The sequence below is a fragment of the Nanorana parkeri genome, unplaced genomic scaffold, assembly GCF_000935625.1.
Source record: "Nanorana parkeri isolate BGI_ZX_2015 unplaced genomic scaffold, ASM93562v1 scaffold3069, whole genome shotgun sequence".
Lineage (NCBI taxonomy): Eukaryota > Metazoa > Chordata > Amphibia > Anura > Dicroglossidae > Nanorana > Nanorana parkeri.
The window spans coordinates 13223-39943 of record NW_017309337.1 but is presented as its reverse complement, the minus strand read 5'-3'; the positions used below and the strand labels follow the sequence as shown (position 1 = coordinate 39943).

General features: G+C 43.1%; 1 protein-coding gene across 1 annotated transcript in view; it reads right to left on the bottom strand.

The window, feature by feature from the left end:
• The window catches only part of LOC108802730 (thimet oligopeptidase-like), a 61999-nt gene that overhangs the window by 27648 nt on the left and 7630 nt on the right, over positions 1–26721 (bottom strand). The window contains exons 3-7 of the mRNA XM_018574584.1: positions 25705–25748; positions 17495–17574; positions 11598–11700; positions 9436–9596; positions 9205–9340 (exon numbers count right to left, since the gene is read on the bottom strand). Coding sequence (XP_018430086.1) covers positions 9205–9340; positions 9436–9596; positions 11598–11700; positions 17495–17574; positions 25705–25748 — 524 coding nt within the window. The remainder of the gene's footprint in view (positions 1–9204; positions 9341–9435; positions 9597–11597; positions 11701–17494; positions 17575–25704; positions 25749–26721) is intronic.

Below are 26721 nucleotides of genomic sequence, written 5' to 3'. Positions count from 1 at the left end.
TGGCGACTATTGGGGGGGGGGGGGGGGGACAATAATATTATTACTGGCCCTCCCTCCACCACTGCCACTCCTGCAGGCACACCCGCACATATGTGTGTACCGCCCAGGTCCTGGAGTGGCCTAGCCAGTCTCCAGATCTCAACCCCATAGAAAACCTTTGGAGGGAGTTGAAAGTCCGTGTTGCCCAGCGACAGCCCCAAAACATCACTGCTCTAGAGGAGATCTGCATGGAGGAATAGGCCAACATACCAGAAACAGTGTGTGCCAACCTTGTGAAGACGTACAGGACACGTTTGACCTCTGTCATTGCCAACAAAGGATATATAACAAAGTATTGAGATGACCTTTTGATATTGACCAAATACTTATTTTGCACCATAATTTGCAAATAAATTTGTTCCAAATATACAAAATACTTACTGGGACCCGCAGTGAAGATCTGAGGACGTCACTTCCGCCGGCGACACGTCGCACTGGCGCTGACAGGCGAGGTCGCTCGGCGGTCCGTCTTAAGTGCGAGTGGTCGCAAAGCAGGTAAGTCGGTAACCGTGGAATGTCTGTAATATATATATCTATATATCTATCTATATATCTATCTATATCTATATATATAGTGCAATATAAATGGGTAAGCCGTATTAGTCCAGTAGACAAGATGTCAAAAAAGACAAAAATGCAGTATTGCAGTGTGCAATGATAGCTTTTTTATTGGACTAACAAAATATATACAAGACAAGCTTTCGAGAGTGAACCTCATCTGTTTGATGGAAACAGTGAGCAAAAGGGTATACATGCACTGTCCACACCACATCCAAACAGTGCAGGAAAATCTCTTTGGGATGCCTCAGAGCAGGGCTATTTAAGGTGGAAAGTAGAAACTACTTTGGGAAGAAAGGAAGCCTGAAGTCTTAGAACCAACTTATCTCTACAAAGAATCAGAAAAGGCTCTCTACAAGATAAGGCTGCCATTTCAAAAACCAGTCTAGCAGATGCGATAACCACATGGAAGGCTACCTAATGAGTAGGGATGCATCGATAATCAGCGGTTTAAATGATTAAACTGAAGTAGGCGCTGTAAACCAGAATGGCTGCTGAGAAGACTACCGGGGACCCCTTGTGAGACTGCACTGCCCAGTATAGTGCCCGGCACACCTTAGCACAGCCACCCAAGACCCCGAACAGCCGACTACAGACCCCGCACAACCACCTGGGAGCCTGAACAGCCCACAATAGACCCAGCACAGTCGCATGGGACCCCACACAGCCTCCTGAAAGCCCACCATGGACCCCGCACAGCCCACCATAGACCCCACACAGGCCACCTGAGACATTGCAAAGCCCGCCATAGAGCCTGCAGAGGCCTCCTAAAACCCCCGCACAGCCCTCATGAGATCCGCCGCTGGAGAAATTAGGCCGGCACCCTAGAGCAGCAGAGAGTATGTAATTTCTTATTCTGCATTGCTGGTATTAGTAGTCCTCCATAGCCGGTTAAACAGAGAAGGGAAGGGAGAAGCGCTGCAAGCCGAGTAGGGAACAGGGCGATTTTTTGCTGAACCTTGTAAGGGGGGGGAGAGGGGGGGCTGGAAAACTGGGACCTAATATAAGTTCCCAAACTTCCGTGGTTAGTCCAATTAGTTCGAGTGTGGTCTCAAAAAATAAAAAACATCAAATTGTGGAGGTAAATGAAATGGCGTGTACAAAAAAGAGAAAAAACAGAAAAAAATCTAGGGACTTACCCTTAGGTAAAAAATATTACGTGGTGATCGACGGAGGGTGGAGTTTGATGATGCTGGTGTCGCACGGGTTCCAGTTTGCCAGGGGTGATGTCTGTTCTCTAAAATATTAGGAACCTTCTATGTTCTCCAATCCGTTTGCGAAGCGGGCGTATTGTGCGTCCTATGTAAAGGAGATTGCAGGGGCATAGAAGGACCTAATATAAGTTCCCAAACTTCCGTGGTTAGTCCAATTAGTTTGAGTGTGGTCCCAAAAAATAAAAAACTAGCTGCTCAAACCGTACAAGGAAACTCAACATATCTCCAATTTAACCCCTCAAGTGCAGCGCTGTATCCTGGCATGCTGTCCTTTTAACTCTCCATAGCCGGTTGCCATAGCAGAATACCACCAGCTAATGTAGTTCCGAGATGTAGTCCTCTATAGCTGGTGGTATTCTCCATTGTTGTATAAATGTATTGCTGAGATTAGTAGTCCCTCTGCAGCTTGGAGTCAGTGACAGAACTACCAGAGTTTGCAGCTGGGACCGAGTCCTGGCGCTCCACCACGGTCCTTAAATCTTTAGTCTGTATTGTTTTCGAAAAACGGTCACATGACACAAAAAAAAAAAGTGTCACTAATTGGTATTGGCGAGTACTTGAGGAAAAGTATCGGTGCATCCCTACTTATGAGTAAGGTGTGCCAATGGGATATCCTGAATGGGCTCACAAAGAATACTTTGTGTGATCTGAATCTGGTCTTGTCAGCTCTTCAGTGATAATGGTGAACGAAGGGAGAGAGCTAAATGAGCCTCTGTAGAAATGTTTTCAACAGAGAGTGAGCAGCAAGAGCAACCTCTGAAAGAAAAGCAGAGATTTGACCCATGAAGGTACTCAAGGCCGGGTGCTGATAAAAAGGCCAGACTGGAGAAATTAGAGGAGTTCTCCAAGCTTGGAACCTTCGTTCCCTGCACCGGGTAAAGTAGGCCTTCCAAGTGCAATCATAGACTTCTTGAGATGTCAACCTCTTAGCCTTCAGAAGCATAAAAATAAAGCCAGACAAATCCTGGTTCTTCAGGACCTAGGCTTCAACAGCAAAGATGTCAAAGCCAGCGACCAAGAAGCAGGGTGGCATAACAGCCCTTGAAATAACAGGTCAGGTTTATAAGAAAGAGTCCACAGAAGATCTCCAAATATGCAAAGGATGTCCAAGCACCAACTTCTTCTAGGCCAGTTGGGTTCCACCAGGGTCACCTGAACAACCTCCATCTCAATCCTGTAAAGCAGTTGAGGATGAATCCCTATCAGAGAAAGGCATATGTCAGCTGAAATTGATCCCATGGGGTCACCAGCTTGTCTACTGCAAAGGTCTGAGGATACCTATGTGGAGGTGTGTTGCGCTAGGTCTGTGTGTATCAAAAACTAATAAATCGAGCACACCAACCTACAAAACACCTACAGCAGTAAATGAATCCCCAAAACACATGGGCTATTTAGTAGTCTAGGTTAGTGATCACAACAAACACATAATTACCCTTTTGACAGGGAATAGTGATCATTAAGGTGAACCGATGTGAAAACCTTCTTCATTGGCAACACATGAAATCATCGTGAAAATGAAACAACCTGAAAAAATTATAGCCGTGTCTCTGCAGTACATTCCCTTTTTAATACAAGATAGTACTCTGCTCGCTTTGTTTACCGCGGCCTGGCACTGCAATCTATTATTCAACCTGTGGTCTACCACGACCCCCAGATCTTTTTCCATTTGGGACTTCCCTAATGGAGTTCCCATTATTGTGTAATCCGCTTGCCTATTTTTGACACCAAAGTGCATAACTTTACATTTATCAACATTGAACCTCATTTGCCATATATTTGCCCCCTCCCCAACTTACTCCAGGTCCCCCTGTAGTGTTATAATGTCTCAGTCCGTGTCTATTACCCTCCCGATTTTGGCATCAGCAGACACTGAAACATTGCTTTTTACTCCCTCCCCAATATCATTAATAACAGGTTGAATAGCATAGGACCTAGCACAGAGCCCTGAGGCACACCGCTCATGACCCTAAACCAATCTGAAAAGGAGCCATTTATCGATACTCTCTGGACCCGTTCCTGTAGCCAGTTCTCTATCCATGTACATACCATTTAATCTATGCCCATAGACCTCAGCTTGTATAGCAAGCGTTTATGTGGTAATGTGTCAAATGCTTTGGAAAAATCCAGAAATACCACATCCACCGGCCTCCCTCTATCCAGATCTCTACCTACCTCTTCGTAGAATGTTAGTAGGTTGGTCTGGCAGGAACAGTCTTTCCTAAATCCGTGCTGATTATCATTTATGATGCCATTATTCTGAACATACTCTACTAAGTAATCCTTAATCATTCCTTCTAACAGTTTACATTCTATGGATGTAAGACTGACTGGCCTGTAGTTCCCAGGTTGGCATCTTGACCCTTTTTTGAATATCGGTACCACATTAGGCTTCCGCCAGTCACTTGGTAAATCTACCAGTCATTAAGGAGTCCTTAAAAATGAGGAATAACGGTCCTGCTATAACTTGGCTGAGTTCCTGAAGTACCTTGGGGTGCAGGTTATCTGGTCCTAATGCTTTATTTGCATTATGTTTTTCAAGTCTATGTTGAACCCCGGCTTCCGTCAACCACTGTGGTGTATTTTGTGATTGGCTAAGTGGATTATTTTCTATATTAAACGCGCCTTTTTCCTGTGTGTATACGGAGGAAAAAAAAAAAAAGGTATTCAACACCTTGGCCCTCTCCCTGTCGTTTGTGATTAGATTCCCATTTCCGTCCTTTATTGGGCCTATCTGCTCCTTTCTTACCTTTTTACTGTTTATGTATTGGAAGAATTTTTGGGGGTTTCTCTTACTGGCTGTGGCGATATGTTTTTCGCACTCTATTTTAGCTGCCCGAATTACATGTTTACATTATTTTATTATTTAAAATGTTTTTTAAGTTAATGCACTAGGAGGCTCTCTTTCCTCTCTCCTTTCTTTTGGGACACTTTTGAGTGTGCACTGCAAGCAATCGTGGTGGAGAGAAAGTTAACCAGAAGAGGATGAGGGAGCTGTGTGTGGTCTGCTTATCCGCTGACATACCAGGGAAGTGGAGAGCAAAGGAGAATATTGGGTTGCTTGGGGACAGAGCGGGGGCGTGGAGTAGTGATGGAGCAGTGACAGGCTCTGTCACCTCCCTCAGCCTCTGTCCCAGGAGTTCTAGCACAGTGCAGTGCTAGAACCCCTGTGTTGGAGGTGATAGGGTCAATAAAGAGCACCTGTCCCCTCCAAATGCTATCACACAGGGGATTTTTATAAAATAATTAAAAATGTAACGAAATAAAAATTTAAAAAATTAAAAAAAGGCGATAAAGTAAAAATAATAAAACAAATGAAAATTTTTTACAAAGTAAATAAAAATTGAAAAAATTAAAACCAGCCCCGCTGCCCCCATCTGCATGCGAATAAACGCGCAATGTTTTCAACTGCAATCGTGTGCAACCGCACGGGCAAGGCGGTATTGCAGCAGGAAAACGCGCAATCTGCCTAGCACGACTGGGGTGCCATTAGAAAATGGGTGACTGCCCGGTCATCGTGCACGAAACCGAGCGGATGGCTGGGTGGGCACAGAATCGCACACCACCAGCGATCGTGCTGTCAGTGCCATTATTTTCTAATGGCACCCCAGTCGTTCCAGGCAGATTGTGCGTTTTCCTGCTGCAATAGCGCCCGGGCGTTCCCACACAATCACGGTTGATGTAACCCCATACATGCGGATGCAACCGCTGTATGCAACCGCACACGATCGCACGTCCCGGGAATCCCCAAGTCTGCAGGGTATATTCACTTTCCCAAGTAATTTGGGAAAATGGAATTACCCACACAAATCTCCCTCTCACTATACTTACCTTTTAGCGAACGGTCCTTCCCGTCCACCAGTACGGGTGTACTATCTGTACCTGTTTCATGTATTCTGAATTTCGCTCGCAAATTGCAAGCACTTATGGGTCAACACGGTCATCTGACGGCACTGACCAATGAGAAGCGCTTCTTAGCACTGCTAAATACGGTTTTGGTTAAAATAATTTTTTATTGTATCAGGACAAGTAGATTGTCATGAGGGACAAGTAGATTCGGCCCCCGCTTCAGTCCTTGGACAAGTAGTTTTTTCAAAAATGTCCACACCCCTGGTTGCTGCTGGCTCCTGAGGAAAAAAAGTGTCACAAGCAGGAAGAAATGGGAAATTAACTGTTTTTGCGATTTTTTGGCTATACAATGACTATTTGTGTTTAGGATCCCATCTATATCCCACATTCGTTGTCACTATTTTAACACTTGGGGTGAGACTGAGAGTTAATAATTCACGTTTATTTGATCTTATTTGAAACAGAGATATCAGATTTATGAAACACTTTGTACATGAGGTGTTCACATCCATTTTGCTTTGTTTTTTGTAGAGTACTAATATCACTGCATTGTATAGTACTAATATCACTGCAAACAACTTTCAGGTTGTTTCATTTTCACGATGATTTCATGTGTTGCCAATTAAGAAGGTTTTCACATCAGTTCACCTTAATGATCACTATACCCTGTCAAAAGGGTAATATATTTGTTTATGTTTTGATCACTAACCTAGACTACTAAATAGCCCAGGTGTTTTGGGGGTTAATTTAGTGCTGTAGGTTGGTGTGCTCGATTATTAGTTTTTGATACACTCAGGGCAACACACCTCCACGTATCAAATCACAGGTTAATATAACCATACAGTGTTGCGGCTGGTCTATTTTCAACACATAATTCTCCTAGCGCAGTGGTTTTTGTTTTTTTATCTGAGGATACCTAGTTTCAACCATGAACCTGTCCACCTTGCTGTTGAAGCATGATGCAAAGTAGGGATGTCCGGATACCACTTTTACAAGACCAAGTACAAGTACTTCCCCTCATGTACTTGCAGATACCAATTACCGATATTTTTTCTTCAAGGGACAGGTGACTGTAAATGATCCATAGTACAACTACATGTTATGTACTATGGATCGTGATTTAACCTATTCATGTTAGCAGGGGAGAATTGTAAATCTATTGCTGTAATGTAGTGGAGGTGTGTGCTGTATATATGTACTACATGTACAGTACACATGTCCAGTACACTATAGCAATAGATTTACAGCCAGCCCTGTCCCAGCTTCCCTCACTCACAGTTTCAATCCAATCCCTGTTGCCTCACGCGGTGCCTCTCGTAGTAGTCCTGCTGGGCAGGATCGCGTCATCGCGTCTCGGTGCTCAGCTTGTGGGAGACGCTCACAATTCTGCCCTGCTAACATGAATAGGTTAAATCATGATTCATAGTACATAACATGTAGTTGTACTATGGATCATTTAACCTATTCATGTTAGCAGGGGATCATTGGAAATCTATTGCTGCAGTGTATTGGGAATATGTACTGTACATGTACTACATATAGAGTACACTGCAGCAATAGATTTACAATTATGCACTGCTAATATGGGTAAAATGATCCATAGTACAACTACATATTATATACTATGGATCATTTAATCCATTCATATTAGCAGAGGATAATTGTAAATCTATTGCTGCAGTGTATTCTATATGTACTGTACAGTATATATAGAATACACTACAGCAATAGATTCTTGTTGTTCACACAAAACACTAAGCCCAGGCCCCGTCTCACTTACTGATGCCTCGATCGCTGTGCCTCACGATGTGCTGAACGATTTTCCTCACACGTGAGGACGTCGTCGGCGTTGAGCTGAAGAGGAGTGTTGCGTCACCGCAGCAGTGACGCAACGCTCGGCGCGGCAAGAAAAAAAAAACATAGCGCAAGCTTCGGCGCTATGTATCGGGCCATTTTAACAAGTACAAGTAATTGTCAAAATGCCCTGTATCAGTCCCGATACCGTTGCTTGTATCGGTATCGGGACATCCCTAATGCAGAGTTCCACATCCAGCTTTCCCCACTGGTGGCAGAGGTCTTTAAACACACCAGGGTAAGTAGACCATTCCCCTGCACCCAGGAAATGATGACTGGTAAAATTTGTCTGTCAATGGTCTGCTGCAGAAATGTGGACTGTAGACAAGGCTACAACATGCCTTTCATCCCAGGCCAGAATTAAGTCCATTTGGGCCACGTGATTTCTGGTGCTGTGTTGAGGTAAGCCACAGCTGTGGTACTGTCCAACTTAATCCTTGTTGGTTGTCCCTGAAGCCAGCCTGTCCACATCTGGGGGAAATGACAAATCCAGGTCAATGGTAGAAATTACATTCCCACCTCCAGTGCCAGGCTGATCAGCCACAAGGTCAGGGAAATCCTGGTTTCAGCAGACAGGTATATGTAGCAATCTAGAGAATGGGGTAGTCTTACACAGCCAGATTGTTGAGCTGGAGGAGTCGCACGGGCAGAAAAGACCCGTGCAATGCAAACACCCGTTACTGGGTGTTTCATAATAAATAATAAAGACATAAAGTAAAAAAAAAAATGTTTAACTCCCCCACGTTTACGCACATATAAATGTAAATATGCGCCCGGTGCACCAGTGTGCGAAAACGACAATTGCGCTACATATCGCCGCGAAAGCCGCAGTGAGAGCAATAATTTTAGGGCCATCAATCACTGATAACACTAAACTGATGAGCGGTAAAAGCTTTTAAAGCGTCGCCTGTGGCCAATTTTGGGTATTATCGTTTTTTGAGGTTTCGCGCGCGCGCAATTTTAAGGCTTGACATGTTTGGTGTCATTTTACCCGATGTGACCCCGTCTTTTATTTTTTACCAAAAAAATCGGGTAATAATAAATGTTTTATCATTTAATATAGGGGAAACAGTTTTTTTTTTTTTAAACTTTGGTAATTTTTCCCTAATATAGTAAAAAATAAAAACCCCAGTGGTGAATAAATACCACCAAAAGAAAGCGCTATCTGTCCCCAAAAAATGGTATAAAATTCATTTCAGTACAGCGTTGCATGACGGAATAAATGTCAAGTACCGCAGCGCTGAATACTGAAAAATGGCCTGGATGGGAAGGGGGTTTAACACCGCGGATGTCAACTGGTTAAAAAACAGGAATCCTGGTTAATATTTGAATTTAGCAGCACTTCAATATTTAGGGTATACCAAGCACTGAATAGCTAAAGAAAGCTGAAGTGAAGACATCATAAATTTGCTCCTATTTGCCACTTTAGTGTCACTTATTTTACATATTCTAAAAAGCTTAGTTGAGGGGGAAAAATTCAGTTACACAACACAGTTTTCTTTGTGATCCTCGGATTTCAGAATTAGTCTTAAAAAGAGCAAATTACTAAATTGTAATTTGTACTGTTGCTTGATGTGTGTTCCATTACGATATACAACCTTTAACATGTTCAAAAATCATGAACTTCAGCATCATCCTTACGGATGCAATACTTATTATCAATGGCATTTAACAATTGAAGTACATCCTTTACCCAAAAAGCATGCCACGGTTTTGCTGTTCTTTGCCATGTTCATCTCCAATATAAAATCTGCATGTGTGTCAAAGCCAAGTAAACTGCTTTTCTCTTCCCTTAGCTTAACAAGTTCGCAAAGAATTTTGTTGTTCTCCTACAAGAAGCCATTAAAAAAAGATCGTTATTGAGACAAGTATCTAAAACATGTGGATTGTCAGTTAGGTCAACACAATGAATATTTGCTTTTACCTCTTTACAGCGGCAGTTAAAAGCCAACTCCACTTTTCTCCGTGTCTCAGGAACAAAGCATTTTTTCATCAGTGGGAAATAATGAGGATATTTTAAAGTAACCTTTAGTTTTCCATCTTCATCTTTCTCCAGGGAATTCAAAAAGTCATCAGGAAGACCTCCTACAAAATCGCTAGTTCATAACTACACATCTGAACCAAGTATACAAACGCAGTGCAATAAAGTCAAGCAAATAATTCTTGAATAAAATAATGTCCCAATCCTTTACAATTAGGTTACTTGTTTAGAAAATAAGGAATCTAACTATGTAACTCAAACATGGGTAGACACAGAGCTGAATTTCCACAAAGAACTGAATCAACCACAGGCTCTAAACAAAACTCACAGATGGCTCCTATGATCATATATTAACCCATCATAATTTTCAGTTCAACCTGTTCTCTCCATCACGGAGCCTTATACTTACTGCTGCAGAAAAAGTTTTTACTCAACCAAGTAGTTTTTCTTCAGGGTGAACTAAAATAAAAAGTTAGCAATGCATAATAAACGCTTTATACAACTACATCTGGTGGGTGAAATTGAAAACTCTGTTTCTCAAAGGAAACACATCTTGAGAGAAATGTGTAGGCTGCCACTGATGACCTCTGCTTCTAAAACAGCTAACTGCCTGGTAGTCATGGTGCCTCTTGTTACTTTGAGTCACTGAAACAGAATACAGTCGAGTATACATACATACATACATACATACATACATACATTTTCTTTGATCAGCCTGCCAACTGAACGAAGAAAATATCACAGATTCCTCCATCAATGGTTACGAGCATTGATCGAGGAATCTCCTGCCATTTCCGTTGTATTCTGAAAGCTGATTGGCTGCTAGCTCTGTTTGGCCGAGAATTTTTCAACCAGCTCCTTTGATCAGTTGATCAAGGGATGCCGGTTGGAAGGGTGCTGACAGCGGCACCCATGCAGCAAATTTCAATTCAAAGTGTGTGTATAGCCTACTTTAGTATGCAGATAAAAACTTGTTACAGGGCAGTAACTCAAAATGTAATGAAGCCAGCAGAAAAGCCAGACAATAACTAAAAAGATCAGCAATGGCAGCTACTTTATGGCACTTATAAGTTTACTTAAAGGGCACTTAAGCACATCGCATTACCCTTCTTAGTTCTGTAAGGTAACTTGAAACAGTTGAGTAATGAACATGATACTTTTTTATATATTTTTATAGTGCTTTATGAAGTCGAGGTCCATATGCAGTTCATTATTTCTTGCCACAAACAGATTTATCATTTGTACTGAATGTGGCCCTCTGCTTTCTAAATCACTATCAAATGACCAGTCTCACCTCTGACTCTTTCCCCCTTTCCTTATCCGACTAAAGCTGGCCATACACCAATAGAATTTCATTAGAACATTTTCATTTTAGTTATGTTCGTTAAATTTTCTAATGGTCAATGAGGTCTACTCTGTTTGTTTTCCACTGTAATGACAAGGAAAACCAAAAGGAGCAGGATGGAAATGTCATATTGTTTCTTATTTGACCAAACAAAATTATAATCCTAAATGTGATTTTCGTTTGGGAAGAAGCTTACATATGGTGGTAAGCAAAAAATAAACCTGTTTAATACATCTGGGATTTCATTAAAATGGCAAGTCTGAATAACATTTTTAAGGGCTTTTTTTTTGGGGGGGGGGATGTAGTGAAGAGCGAGATTAGAATTTCAGGTTTCTATTGCGGTCTGTGTTTCTATTCGGGAGATTTACCCTTTCAATATGTCCTGGTGATGGTAATCACTGAAAGTGGAAAACAAAAAAAACACAAACAAACCCTGAATTTTGGGTTGTCATGACAAAATTAAAGGGTGGGTAATCTTCCACTGGGGACATGAGTTCTGGTGACCCTGCTGATCTCCAGGGATTTCCCTTTCTTTGGAGGGATTTCCTGTCACTTCCTGCTGTGGCTATTGGACAAGGTTTTGGCTTCAGTTCTACTTTAAAATTTAGCTAAAACGTTCTGTATCATTACTGTTTGGACTGAGAAGGAGGTAAGGCCAAAAAAAGCTTTTCCTGAAAATGTTGCTGTTTGTGCAAATAAAAAAAAGCATTAAGAATAGTACGCTTGTTCGGTTAGAAAATTTCAAGTCCTTCCATCTTACCTAGCTCTTCCCTGGTGAAAGCCAGAAATGTGATGTCTTCATTTAAATTCTTGCTGAAGTCAATGGAAAGGGAACTCATCTTTTTCTTAATATCCTTAATTTTCTGCATTAAAGGGAAAACAGAAGGACTTACAAAAATCAAACAATTAGGGCTCACAATCACAAAGCGCAGCTAAACATCTACAACCTTCATATATAAAACGCATGGAGGGAAGCATCCTCAACCAGAACCTTAGCTACTAAAGGTTACATAATTAGGTTTTTGTGTATTAGGGGCCACTGACTGGGTTCATACATACAAAACCTGTATAATTCAGGTGATGTCCAGGAAGACGAGGGAAATTTATTAAAGAGGAACTTTACCCATATCTTCCAAATAAAGCCAGCTTTCAAAATATTTAGTAAAGGCAATCTAAAACATATAGTTATAGATAATTGCTAGCTTTTTATTCTTTGCATATCATTGTTTTTCTCTTCTTCCCTATTCTTCTCACAGTGGCCATTTTTAGGAAGGGCAGACAAATCCATCTCCATTTACTTTCTGGAACTCTGGCACATGTGACCAGGACATGTGACCACGCACATCTAACAGGTGAAAAATGCCTTTACCCGAGATCTCGCTGACTGACACGGACACTGTTGCATTAGGAGGAGGCTGAGGAGCCTCTCACCTAGCGCAGAAGAAGTGCACTTGGCGACCCACAGGTTGAGAACCGCTGATATAAAGCAAAGGATAATTGGGTGCAGGTTCCCCAGGAGATAGTCCAATATCACTCAGGGAAGTATAAGTCCCAGCACTGTCCCAGTACACCCACCCAAATATCAGTAAGGGAACTACAAGTCCCAGCGCTGTCCCAGTACACCCACAAAAATCACTAAGGGAACTACAAGTCCCAGCACTGTCCATGGACAACCCACAAATAGCATTCAAGGAATTACAAGTCCCAGTATGCCCTTATTGTGTACAAGGACAATGAGGAGGGCATACTGAGACTTGTAGTTCACTGGGTGACAGAATAGAAGTGGAACTTGAAAGTCAACTCACCTGACTGATCTGTGAGATCAGAGCTGCAGGAGGTGACAGACAGGATGGTTGAAAGAAGCTGCATAAAAAAAAACTAAACAAAAAAACAACACACTGGGGGCAGTGGGGACGGTGCTCCGGCACTTGGGAAACCACGGCGCAATCAGTCAGAGGCAGGTCTCTCATCAATCTGTCAGCTGGTCGCTGGATCCTTACGGCCGAGGCCCCAGCGCGGCATACCTATTGCGTTTGTCACCCGGGTTGCTGGACACTGCCTGCCTCGCTGGGACACTCCCCGGCGCCATGCGCCCCCCTCCATCTTTTCGCCCGGAGAGCCGCAACGCCGCCCCCCCCCGGGGTTGTTACACCACTGGAACTTAGTAAATATGATGGATAAATCATATTTATGGATAAATATTTGTAGAGGTTAGTGAAGCACGGTGGACGTTATCCATTTGCTTTTCTGCAAATGGGGTTGGCAAAGAAAACTGATAATCACCCTTACTGCGGAAAAGTACAAGCATATTATCCATCATGCAAGCATTTGATCGTCCCTAACGTCATAAATTCATACAGAAGCATGACAATGACTCCAAACACATTACTAAACCATAAAGTACTAACGGCAGAAAAATTAACATTGTGAACAAAAATGGGATTACTTTGCAGAGTCAGTTGGAAATAAGACAGACAAAGTCTGTGGTGTAACTGCCGCAAGTTCTTCGGGATGCTTGGAACAACCTAGTATTTTCAGAAAATCTAATAACTAGCATATAAGTACCTTCATAACTGCATGTATGTGTACCTAAGAGAACTACTGTGTTAAAGGCAAGTGGTGGGCACACACTTTTTTTTGCTCTTTAACCACTTTTGGACTGGAGCAATTCTTTTGCAAACTTGTTAATCTGAATATCTGGCTAGAAAATTATTACAAACCCCATACAATGAAATATCTTCTAGAAGTGGGATGTACAATTAAAAAACAAAAAAAGTAGTTAAAAAAATGTTTTTGTTCCGTTGCACAATCTTTGCGCAAATGTTTATCAAATCAATATTTTTTAGGGAAAAAAATACACAAACACAATAGAATACCCAATCTTTTGGTAAAATATAAAAAGGTGGGGCTGCAGCACCGTCCAGTAAATGGATAACAAACATGTCAAGCCTTAAATTGTGAGATGCCAAAAAACTACAATACACAAAATTGTCCACAGGCAATGCTTTAAAAGCCTTTACTGCTGATCAGTTTAGTTAACAGGGAATGATGGCCCAAAAAAGTGTATGGGGTGGGTTGGCAAGGCTGCTTTAGATTTTCCTTTTATAATTTTTTTTAACTTTATTGCCATCAATATGGGGCTAGCAAGCCTCTATGTGATAGCATTGGCAGATGCCTCCAAAAAAAAAAAAAACTGTCATCAGGGGTCTATTAGACCCCTAATGTCTTCCCTGCTCTCTGCTACAGCTGATCAAGCACAAATGGTGCTTGAATGGCTGTTTACCTGGCCACAACGTGACAGCAGTGAACTCGGAAATGCAAGCACATCTCTTTCGGGTTCGCTCATCGGAGAGTAGATTGGATAAAAGTAGTTACTCAATATGCTCCCGCTCACCTTCTCGAAGTCAATCTATGGAGTTCCTCAGAGTAGCAAGTAGAGCCAATAAACCAGACTGTGGCAGCACCTTCTCAGGCCCATATAAGTATTCACTTGACAGCTAGGTGCCGGCTGTTTAAAATGATACCAAGATTACAGCAGAAAGTAACTAAACAACTTACCTGTTGCAACTCAGATGAAAGATTTAAGCCATTTCTCTGACCCAATTTAATCAACCTTTCCAAGAGCCTCTTTGCCTCTGGTTTCAAGGAATCAGGAAGCAGCACTGACTGCAAAAAAATTAAACGTACAAGAGTCACAAATCATTTTAGCCCATATGTTAATCCATAGATGTCACTTTTTAGTTTAATAATTTCTATGAACCGTTTCAAAAGCAAGACAGAGAAAACACTAATTAAAAGCAAAAAATATGTTTATTACAAAAAAATGCAGCCAAGACCTGAATTGGTCTTAACATTTTCAAGACTCTTATAACCCTCAATTGAGAAGAACTGTAAAAAGGGAAACCGCAACAGAAGTCAGTCAGTGAACATGCATCTGTTCACTTTACATTTAAAGTAGGGATGTCCCGATACCGATACAAGCATCGGTATCGGGACCAATACAGGGCATTTTGACAAGTACTTGTCAAAATGCCCCGATTCATAGTGCCAAAGCTTGCGTTATGTTTTTTTTCCTTTACTGACCTTGTCGAGCGTTGCGTCACTGCTGCTCCAGTGGGCGGCGCTCCAGGTGGGGTCCTAATTTAGGTGGCCGGCGACTGCCCAGAGGACCCCACTCGGAGCGCCGCCCACCGGAGCAGCAGTGACGCGATGCTCTTCTTCAGCTCAGCGCCGACAACTTCCTCACGTGTAAGGAAAATCGTTCGGCACATCGTTCGGCACCGCGATCGAGGCAATAGTAAGTGAGACAGGGCCTGGGCTTAGTGTTTTGTGTGAACAACAAGAATCTATTGCTGCAGTGTATTCTATATGTACTGTGCAGTACATATAGAATACACTGCAGCAATAGATTTACAATTATCCTCTGCTAATATGAATGGATTAAATGATCCATAGTATATAATATGTAGTTGTACTATGGGCAGTCGCCGGCCAGCTAAAGTAGGACCCCACCTGGAGCTCCTCCCACCGGACCAGCGCCAACTCGTTGCTGCTCTCCCGCACAGCGCCGCACATCGTGAGCAGTGAGTGAGGGTAAGGGAGTCCGTATTAAGCAGAAGATAATTTTAAATCTATTGTCTGCAGTGTATTAGCAGTTTACTCCAGTACACCCACCCAAATATCAGTAAGGGAACTACAAGTCCCAGCGCTGTCCCAGTACACCCACAAAAATCACTAAGGGAACTACAAGTCCCAGCACTGTCCATGGACAACCCACAAATAGCATTCAAGGAATTACAAGTCCCAGTATGCCCTTATTGTGTACAAGGACAATGAGGAGGGCATACTGAGACTTGTAGTTCACTGGGTGACAGAATAGAAGTGGAACTTGAAAGTCAACTCACCTGACTGATCTGTGAGATCAGAGCTGCAGGAGGTGACAGACAGGATGGTTGAAAGAAGCTGCATAAAAAAAAACTAAACAAAAAAACAACACACTGGGGGCAGTGGGGACGGTGCTCCGGCACTTGGGAAACCACGGCGCAATCAGTCAGAGGCAGGTCTCTCATCAATCTGTCAGCTGGTCGCTGGATCCTTACGGCCGAGGCCCCAGCGCGGCATACCTATTGCGTTTGTCACCCGGGTTGCTGGACACTGCCTGCCTCGCTGGGACACTCCCCGGCGCCATGCGCCCCCCTCCATCTTTTCGCCCGGAGAGCCGCAACGCCGCCCCCCCCCGGGGTTGTTACACCACTGGAACTTAGTAAATATGATGGATAAATCATATTTATGGATAAATATTTGTAGAGGTTAGTGAAGCACGGTGGACGTTATCCATTTGCTTTTCTGCAAATGGGGTTGGCAAAGAAAACTGATAATCACCCTTACTGCGGAAAAGTACAAGCATATTATCCATCATGCAAGCATTTGATCGTCCCTAACGTCATAAATTCATACAGAAGCATGACAATGACTCCAAACACATTACTAAACCATAAAGTACTAACGGCAGAAAAATTAACATTGTGAACAAAAATGGGATTACTTTGCAGAGTCAGTTGGAAATAAGACAGACAAAGTCTGTGGTGTAACTGCCGCAAGTTCTTCGGGATGCTTGGAACAACCTAGTATTTTCAGAAAATCTAATAACTAGCATATAAGTACCTTCATAACTGCATGTATGTGTACCTAAGAGAACTACTGTGTTAAAGGCAAGTGGTGGGCACACACTTTTTTTTGCTCTTTAACCACTTTTGGACTGGAGCAATTCTTTTGCAAACTTGTTAATCTGAATATCTGGCTAGAAAATTATTACAAACCCCATACAATGAAATATCTTCTAGAAGTGGGATGTACAATTAAAAAACAAAAAAAGTAGTTAAAAAAATGTTTTTGTTCCGTTGCACAATCTTTGCGCAAATGTTTATCAAATCAATATTTTTTAGGGAAAAAAATACACAAACACAATAGAATACCCAATCTTTTGGTAAAATATAAAAAGGTGGGGCTGCAGCACCGTCCAGTAAATGGATAACAAACATGTCAAGCCTTAAATTGTGAGATGCCAAAAAACTACAATACACAAAATTGTCCACAGGCAATGCTTTAAAAGCCTTTACTGCTGATCAGTTTAGTTAACAGGGAATGATGGCCCAAAAAAGTGTATGGGGTGGGTTGGCAAGGCTGCTTTAGATTTTCCTTTTATAATTTTTTTTAACTTTATTGCCATCAATATGGGGCTAGCAAGCCTCTATGTGATAGCATTGGCAGATGCCTCCAAAAAAAAAAAAAACTGTCATCAGGGGTCTATTAGACCCCTAATGTCTTCCCTGCTCTCTGCTACAGCTGATCAAGCACAAATGGTGCTTGAATGGCTGTTTACCTGGCCACAACGTGACAGCAGTGAACTCGGAAATGCAAGCACATCTCTTTCGGGTTCGCTCATCGGAGAGTAGATTGGATAAAAGTAGTTACTCAATATGCTCCCGCTCACCTTCTCGAAGTCAATCTATGGAGTTCCTCAGAGTAGCAAGTAGAGCCAATAAACCAGACTGTGGCAGCACCTTCTCAGGCCCATATAAGTATTCACTTGACAGCTAGGTGCCGGCTGTTTAAAATGATACCAAGATTACAGCAGAAAGTAACTAAACAACTTACCTGTTGCAACTCAGATGAAAGATTTAAGCCATTTCTCTGACCCAATTTAATCAACCTTTCCAAGAGCCTCTTTGCCTCTGGTTTCAAGGAATCAGGAAGCAGCACTGACTGCAAAAAAATTAAACGTACAAGAGTCACAAATCATTTTAGCCCATATGTTAATCCATAGATGTCACTTTTTAGTTTAATAATTTCTATGAACCGTTTCAAAAGCAAGACAGAGAAAACACTAATTAAAAGCAAAAAATATGTTTATTACAAAAAAATGCAGCCAAGACCTGAATTGGTCTTAACATTTTCAAGACTCTTATAACCCTCAATTGAGAAGAACTGTAAAAAGGGAAACCGCAACAGAAGTCAGTCAGTGAACATGCATCTGTTCACTTTACATTTAAAGTAGGGATGTCCCGATACCGATACAAGCATCGGTATCGGGACCAATACAGGGCATTTTGACAAGTACTTGTCAAAATGCCCCGATTCATAGTGCCAAAGCTTGCGTTATGTTTTTTTTCCTTTACTGACCTTGTCGAGCGTTGCGTCACTGCTGCTCCAGTGGGCGGCGCTCCAGGTGGGGTCCTAATTTAGGTGGCCGGCGACTGCCCAGAGGACCCCACTCGGAGCGCCGCCCACCGGAGCAGCAGTGACGCGATGCTCTTCTTCAGCTCAGCGCCGCCAACTTCCTCACGTGTAAGGAAAATCGTTCGGCACATCGTTCGGCACCGCGATCGAGGCAATAGTAAGTGAGACAGGGCCTGGGCTTAGTGTTTTGTGTGAACAACAAGAATCTATTGCTGCAGTGTATTCTATATGTACTGTGCAGTACATATAGAATACACTGCAGCAATAGATTTACAATTATCCTCTGCTAATATGAATGGATTAAATGATCCATAGTATATAATATGTAGTTGTACTATGGGCAGTCGCCGGCCAGCTAAAGTAGGACCCCACCTGGAGCTCCTCCCACCGGACCAGCGCCAACTCGTTGCTGCTCTCCCGCACAGCGCCGCACATCGTGAGCAGTGAGTGAGGGTAAGGGAGTCCGTATTAAGCAGAAGATAATTTTAAATCTATTGTCTGCAGTGTATTAGCAGTTTACTCCATATGTGGTACATATAGAGTACTCACTGCTAATACACTGCAGACAATAGATTTGCAATTCTCCCCTGCTAACATGAATAGGTTAAATCATGATCCATAGTACATAATAGTACATAACATGTAGTTGTACTACGGATCATTTAACCTATTCATGTTAGCAGGGCAGAATTGTGAGCGCCTCCCACAAGCTGAGCACCGAGACATGATGCAGCGATCCTGCCCAGCGCCGACTACAAGAGGCACCGAGTGAGGCAACAGGGATCAGAGGAGTGAAACTGTGAGTGAGGGAAGCTGGGACAGGGTTGGCTGTAAATCTATTGCTGTAGTGTACTGTAAATGTAGTACATATATACAGTACACACCTCCACTACAGCAATAGATTTACAATTCTCCCCTGCTAACATGAATAGGTTAAATCATGATCCATAGTACATAACATGTAGTCGTACTGTGGATCATTTAAAGTCACCTGTCCCTTTAAGAAAAAGTATCGGTAATTGGTATCGGCAAGTTCATGAGGGGAAGTACTTGGTCTTGAAAAAATAAAAAACATATGGGGGGCCCATGACAACCAATCAGCATCTCTCTTTAGTTTGCTCAGTTGAGATTTTAAAAATGAGAGATAGAAGCTGATTGGGTGCAATGCAAATCTGCTCCAGATCCCCTGGCTGTTAGACCCTCATCCAGACCTTGATGCCCATGAGAACTAAATCCTAGCTTCATGCTGGTCTCAATCACCAGCTTTTCAGCTCAGGGTGCCACAATTTGTGGCACTATTGTGTTGCAAAAATGATTTAATTTTCTATGCAATCTGTAGACAAAACATGCAACAAAACCAAACACATTATTTTCGAGTTTGACTTGTGTTGGTTTTAAAATACCTAGTATGTTCCTGTTGATAAAATGTATACATTTTATTCTGTAATTTGCCCTTTCTATAAGGACGCTAAAATTATATTTTTATTGGAAAGCAAGGTAAAGTTTTTTTATAAATGAATTAGTTTTTTTCCCAATTTTTAATTGTCAAATATTACACAAGTGATCTGTTACTTCCCCAGGCAGTCAATTTCCACCTAATAAGTGAAGTAAGGCATCTATATATTATTACAAGGGATTGAAGAGAACACAATTTTACAATAAATGTGGTTGACCTGTTGATTTGTTTTTTTATTGCTGTATACTGATATATGCTGTCTGGCTGTATTGAATTGACTTATTATGTCATACATGACGTTTTGTTTTTATTCTGCCTAGTGGATTCTCGTTTCTTGTGGAATAAAATATGTAAAAAAATATATACAAAAGAAAAAAATGAATGAAAAAAACAAAAAAAATTAGATCCTAAATGGCAAAAAAAAAATGAAAAAAAGAGCTACTTGGGGATGAGGGAGGAGCCGGTGACGTCACGGACATCAACGTCACCGGACTCCTCCCCCCTTCCCCAAGTGGCTCCGTCGGCTAACGAAGGGAAGGGGGGAGGAGTCCGGTGACGTTGATGTCCGTGACGTCACCGGCTCCTCCCCCATCCCCAAGTAGCTCTGTCAGCTAACGAAGGGAAGGGGGGAGGAGTCCGGTGATATTATGTTGCAATCAGGTCCTTACATGAAATGGACAGGTGCTGCTACTTCAAATATTAAGCTAATACTTATGTTTAAATCACCCTTAGGGCTTTGCTGTTTTACTATACTATGTAAATACATTTGTAATCCAGCACGTTATTATTCTGAGTTGCCCCACTCAAGCGGCGGCCATATGGAGTGGGGCACGTGAGATTAATAACGTGCTGGATTAGTGGGAACCTAGTTCATTTTATTACTTCATTGCTGTGCTGTGTATAGGCCAATGTAGTTGGATCTGTATGTGCGCAATAATTAATCGAAATTAATCGATTAAAAAAATGTTTGATTAATCGAACACGAACATTTTAATCATTACCAGCCCTAGTAGCAAACAAATGTTAATAAGGGTTTTAACATGGACATTTGTTTTGCTTTATCTGACATCAATGCAGTTTAAAGGTCACCCATTTGATCTATATAAATGGCTTAGAGAAGTTACAATAAAGCAATAATAACATTGCTACATCATAACTCTCATTAACACAGCAGACACATCTCCGTATGGGTCAACACAGTATACAGGAAAATCTGCTCCTGTGATACAGCAAGTCCCAGCTGGAAACTGCAGGTAAATGTAGCCAGAATGATAGAGCATTCTACATAAGCCAAAGGTTGTGTGTGTGTGTGTGTGTGTGTGTGTGTGTGTGTGTGTGTAATGCCTAAAGTCCACAAATGATTGATAATATGCCTCAGCTACATTTCATAAAATAACCTATATTTGGATGGTTCTTTAACACGTTTAGCCCTCATTCACACTAGAAATGGCCGATTCCCGTGTGAATGAGCCCTTATACTGCAGTCGCCATCCCTACTACACCGTGGCAGTATCAGAATGTGAACAAGCTCACAGCTGCATTAGCAGTTTGTTTATATTTTGGAAAGCAGACTTCAGGCTCTCTAGCAGAAGTAAATTACAGCCACCCGATTACTTCTACATGTGACAAAACAGGTCAAATAAGGTTAAAGAATCACCAGTGAACAAGTTTGGGTATCAGACTTTAGTTGGCAGATAATTTTTTCTAATAAATTGAATTTAAAAAAAAATTAAATACCATCCTTCTTTAACCACTTCCTGGCCAGGCCATTTTTCAATATTCAGCGCTGCGGTACTTTGACTGACGTTTATTCCGTCATGCAACGCTGTACTGAAATGAATTTTATATCATTTTTTTGGGGAAAGATAGGGCTTTCTTTTGGTGGTATTTAAACACCACTGGGGTTTTTATTTTTTACTATAAATTAGGAAAAATTACAGAAAGTTTTGGGGAAAAAAAAAAAGGTTTTTTTACATTATGTTAGGAAACATTTATTACCCAGTTTTTTGGTAAAATATAAAAGATCGGGTCACGTCGGGTAAATATAATAAAATACACAAATGCAGTGTTGCAAAGTTTACTTCAGAAGAAAACTGCATACACAATTTTTTGCAATCGCAGACATTTGGAGACTGTATTGGGTTTGAGTGCACTACAATTAATATGAGCTCATTTTTATAGAAAACATGAGTTTGATAAACAGTTGCGCTAACATCATGTAATATAAAAAAATTGCAACAGATATAAAAAATTTTTTTTATTCTATAGACCATAGAATAGCAGACCGCTACTTTCAGAAAATATTGATTTTTTGGGGGGGTTGCGTGTCTTTTGTGTACACAACATTTTTAAAAATTGATCCGACAGCGAAAGGACTAAATACAGTAGGACTACCAGGGATTGCAATATCTTGGTTTTGGAGAGCTGGGAGACAATATCTCAGATTTATTTTATAAACTTTATTTTTTTTCATTTGTTTGCATTTTTAAATTTTTATTTAACTTTTTTTTTACACTTTTTTGTATTTTTAATTGTAGTTTATTTTGTAAATTTTTTTTTAACTTTAATGCTGGGAGCAATAGCCAGCCGGCTATTGGATATTTTAAATTGCAATAGCAGGCTGGCTATTGCATCTGCCCACTGCCTGCTGTCAATCAGCAGAGGAGGGGCCTGAAGGAGAAATTCAGAGTTAGACTGAGCGGTAACTCTCTTTCCTATGGTCTTCCAGAACAGCCTGCGAGAGGATAAACAAGAACTTACCCACTTAGGGCGGGACTACAGCTTGGAGCACCTTTCTTCCAAACGCCTGCTCTGCTGCCGCATTCAAATCCAGCCGGTAATGGCGGACAAACATGCAAAAACTCGGCCAGGTTGCGGCCTTACAAATCTGCTCCGGAGTGGCACCAGCCCTCTCTGCCCACGAAGTGGCTAACCCCCTGGTAGAGTGCGCATTCAAAAAAGGCGGAACACTAACCTGCTTTGTCCCATAAGCCTCCTTAATACATAGCTTTACCCATCTAGCTATTGAAGCTTTGGAGGCCTGTTTTCCCTTATCCTTTCCTGAAAAAAGAACAAAAATGGCATCCGACTTTCAGAATGCTCTAGTCCCCATAAAGTACTCTATCAGACACCGCCTAACATCTAGGTGATGAAAACCTGCCTCTTTCTGATTAGCCTGATTCCTGCAGAATGAAGGCAAAACGATCTCCTGAGATCTATGAAAGTTCGAAGAAACTTTCGGTAAGAAAGCCGGATCTGCATTTAATACCACTCGGTCCTCAAAAAACGTTAAGTAAGGTTCCCTTAGGGACAGAGCCTGCAATTCACTGACCCTTCTAGCTGTGGTTATAGCAACCAGGAACACAGTCTTTAAAGTGAGCAGAATGATCGGGAGATCAAGTAGAGGCTCAAAAGGAGAAATCACCAGACCCTGTAAGACTACCGACAGATCCCACTTTGGAATGGAACAGTGTATAACCGGCCTAATTCGTTTAAGAGCTTTAAAGAACATACTCACCAGTTGATCATTATCCAGGGAGCACTGTAAATATACGCTTAAAGCCGAGACCTCAACTTTCAACGTGCTGATAGCTAAGCCTCCGTCCGCCCCTTCCTGAAGGAAATCTAGCACCGACGGGATGGTTGCATCCCTGTTATTTCTCCCCTTCCAGGAGCAGAAAGTCTTACACTTTACCATTAATTTTCCACGTAACCAATTTACGGCTAGACAATAAGGTGCTGATCACCCTGGAAGAAAGGCCCTTCCTCCTTAAAATCTCCTCCTCAGATAGAAGGCATGAAGGGACAGTCTGCCGGATGCATGACCGGCCCGTGATAACAACCCCCGGCTGATCGGAAGCGGCCAAGGCGGACGGTCCGTCAAGGACAACACCGTCGTAAACCACGCTCTCTTGGGCCAAAAGGGCGCTATCAATATCAAGTTTGTTTTTTCCTGAAAAAACTTTTGTAGAACTCTCGGAAATTAAATGAATGGGTGGAAATGCGTAGCACAGGTGATAACCCCATGGGTGCGACAGCTCATCGACCGCTACTGCGTTGTCCGCTGCATTCACCTTCGCGTTGGTCTGTGTGGCAAACAGATCTACCTGCGGTAAACCTCACTCACGAGATAGGAGGTCGAAGACCTCCTGATCCAGGCTCCATTCATCCTGGAGGACCTGAACCCAACTCAGATAATCTGCCAGAGTATTCTGTGTTCCCTTTAGGTGCACTGCCAAGAGAGAAAACAGATTCACTTTTGCCCAAACAAATATCTCCTTTGCTATTGCCTGCAGGAAAGAACTCCTGGTTCCCCCCTGCTTGTTCAAATAACACAGTGGCTACATTGTCGGAAAGCACTAGTAGATGTTGATGCCAGAGCTGATCCTGAAACACCAAAATCGCGTTCATGACCGCTCTCAGCTCCCTCCAATTGGAAGACCTTCATGCCTCTCGCTGCGACCACTGTCCCTGAGCCACCCGATTCTGCAGATGTGCTCCCCATCCCCAGGAACCTGCGTCCGTAGTCAACCTTATGGTAGTTTGAAAAGACCATTGAAGACCTTCCGACAGGCAACCTTGGGTTCTCCACCACCATAAGCCCCTCTTCACGGAAGGGGGAAGCATGGTGTAGCATCTAAGGTATCCTGGGAATGGTCCCACACTTTCAACAGAAAACGTTGTAGACCCCTCTGGTGGAACCTTGCCCACAGAACAACCGGTAGACATAAGACCCAACACTGACATGATTTCCCTTAGGGATGTGGGACAATTTGTCTGCAAGCGACTTACTGCATTTCCCACCTTTTGAATTTTCTTGTCCGGGAGAAAAGTCCTCGGCTCCACCGTATTCAGGATGTAACCTAGAAAACACTGTAATCTGGGCAGGGACAAGATTGGACTTTTGGAAATTCACCACCCATCCCAGGGACTGCAACCAACCCTGCGTTATCTCCAAGTCTCTCGTGCACTGAGCAGCTGAGCTGGCGGACAGGAGAATGTCGTCCAAATACGGGATGATGCAAATACTTTGCATCCTTAATGGAACAATCGCCTCCCCCAAAACTTTCGTAAAAATGCGAGGAGCCGAGGACAGCCCGAATGGAAGGGTCCTGAACTGGTAATGCACAGCGGTCTGACCTATTCTTACCGCCAGTCGCAAAAATACTTGGGACGTCCTGTGGACGGGAATGTGGAGATAGGCATCCCTCAAATCCACTGCTAAAAAGGAATCTTTTTGTAAAAGGTTCTGGACTGAAAAAAAAATAGTCCATGCGAAACCTCTAGTACTTTATTGTCAAGTTCAAGAGTTTGAGATTGAGTATCAACCTGTACTTCCCTGACAGCTGTTGTACCACAAAGACGCGAGAATACAGGCCTTGACCCCTCTCCTGGTCCGGTACCTGAATGAGCACATTTTGATCCACCAACTCTCCCAACAGAAGGCAAAGAGCATTCGCTCAGGATGTGTTTCTTGGGAGATTCGTGATCAAAAAGCGGCGGGGTGGGGGGCTGCAGAACTCTAACCTGTATCCCTCATGGATGAGATTGAGGATATACTGATTGGAAGTGATGTCCCTCCAGCGAGAGAGGAACTCTGCCAGCCTTCCCCCCACCCTCACACAGGAGTCACTGCTGCTTTGGGGTTTGGGAGGGAGGTTTAGTAAAAATGCTTCCCTTCCCCTTGCCTTTCTGGCCCATCCAGTGTTTCTTGGGCTGTTTCCTCTTCGTGTTCTGCCCCTTGTTTCTGGGCCCCTTAAAAAATCTACGAAAAGGGAGTTTTTCTCCGGAAAAGATTTATTTTTTTATCAGCCGTACGTTCCAATACGGCCTCCAATTCAGGTCAGAAAAGAAGATCGCCACTAAACGGAAGATTGCAAAGCCTCAACTTTGAAGCTGCATCCCCCTCCCAGGCTTTTAAACAAATTGCCCTGCGAGAAGAGTTGATCAAGGCCCCCGACCTAGCCGCCATTCTGACTGAGTCAGCCGAGGCATCTGCGATAAACGCTACGGCTTTGAAAAGCATCGGCAGGGAATCTATGATCTGCTCTCTCTGCTTTCTTGCCATCAAATGATTCTGTAGCTGGGTAAGCCAATATTCCTATCCATTGGGTCTCCAAGTACCCCCATATCTTCAAATGCCAGATCCGATTTTCTTGAAATCTTCGATAATGATGCATCAATTTTAGGAACCTTGTTCCATGGCAGCGATGCATCCTCATCGAAAGGAAAACGTCTTTTTAGATTGTTAGAAAAAAAGAGGTTTTCTCTCCGGTTCTGACCATTCCTTATAGATGGTGTCCGCGAGTACCTTGTGCACCGGGAAAACTCTGGCCTTTTGCTGCTCAAGTCCCTGGTCCATCAAGTCGTGCCAAGATAGTAGCACCTTCTCCTCCTGAATATCTAGGGCAGGGGTCAGCAACCCCCGACACGCGCGCCCAGCCTGGCACGCGAGACCTTGACAGCTGGCACGCGACCAGAGGCGGCTCTCTAATTAGGCAAATTTGCCAGGTCGGCACATTACCTGCAAGCCAGGTAACATTATGAGCTCTCAGCCCTGTCGCTTTGACCCTGTCAAAGCGAGACTCTTAGTTTGACAGCACAGCGTCAGGGCCGAGAGCTCATCCGTTTTCTCGGTCAATCCACTCGTCTGGTCTGCCGGAGCTCCGTCCACCAGCCAATGGGACGAGACCTCATCCCTCCCATCCACCGCACGAGGATCTCTATCTGGCTGGGAGGGCGGAGTTTATCATCAGAGGCAGATGTCGCCGGGAACGAGCTGGTCCTGCACGATCCCATCCACTCCTGCCTGCGAGACGCGACCTTCACAGGATGGTGAGACCTGGTCCCTGCCCGCAAAGCATCAGTGTGAGACGCGGCCCACGCAGCCCTGGTAACAGGTAACACTCACTACATAGAGCCCTTTGGACAGCCCTGTTGAGACCCTAGAGAGCCCTCTGTGGGGTCTCACCAGGGCTCTGTGGGGGTCTAACAAGGCTGGTTAGACCCCCACAGGGCCCTGGTGAGACCCCAGGGAGCCCTGCTACCTTGGTGATACCCCCTCAGAGCCATGGGGAGACCCCAGAGAGCCTTGGTGAGACCCTAAATATCCCTGTGGGCTGGTGAGACCCCCAGATCACCCTGGTGAGAACCCAAATCACCCTGGTGAGACCCCCCATAGCCCTGGTGA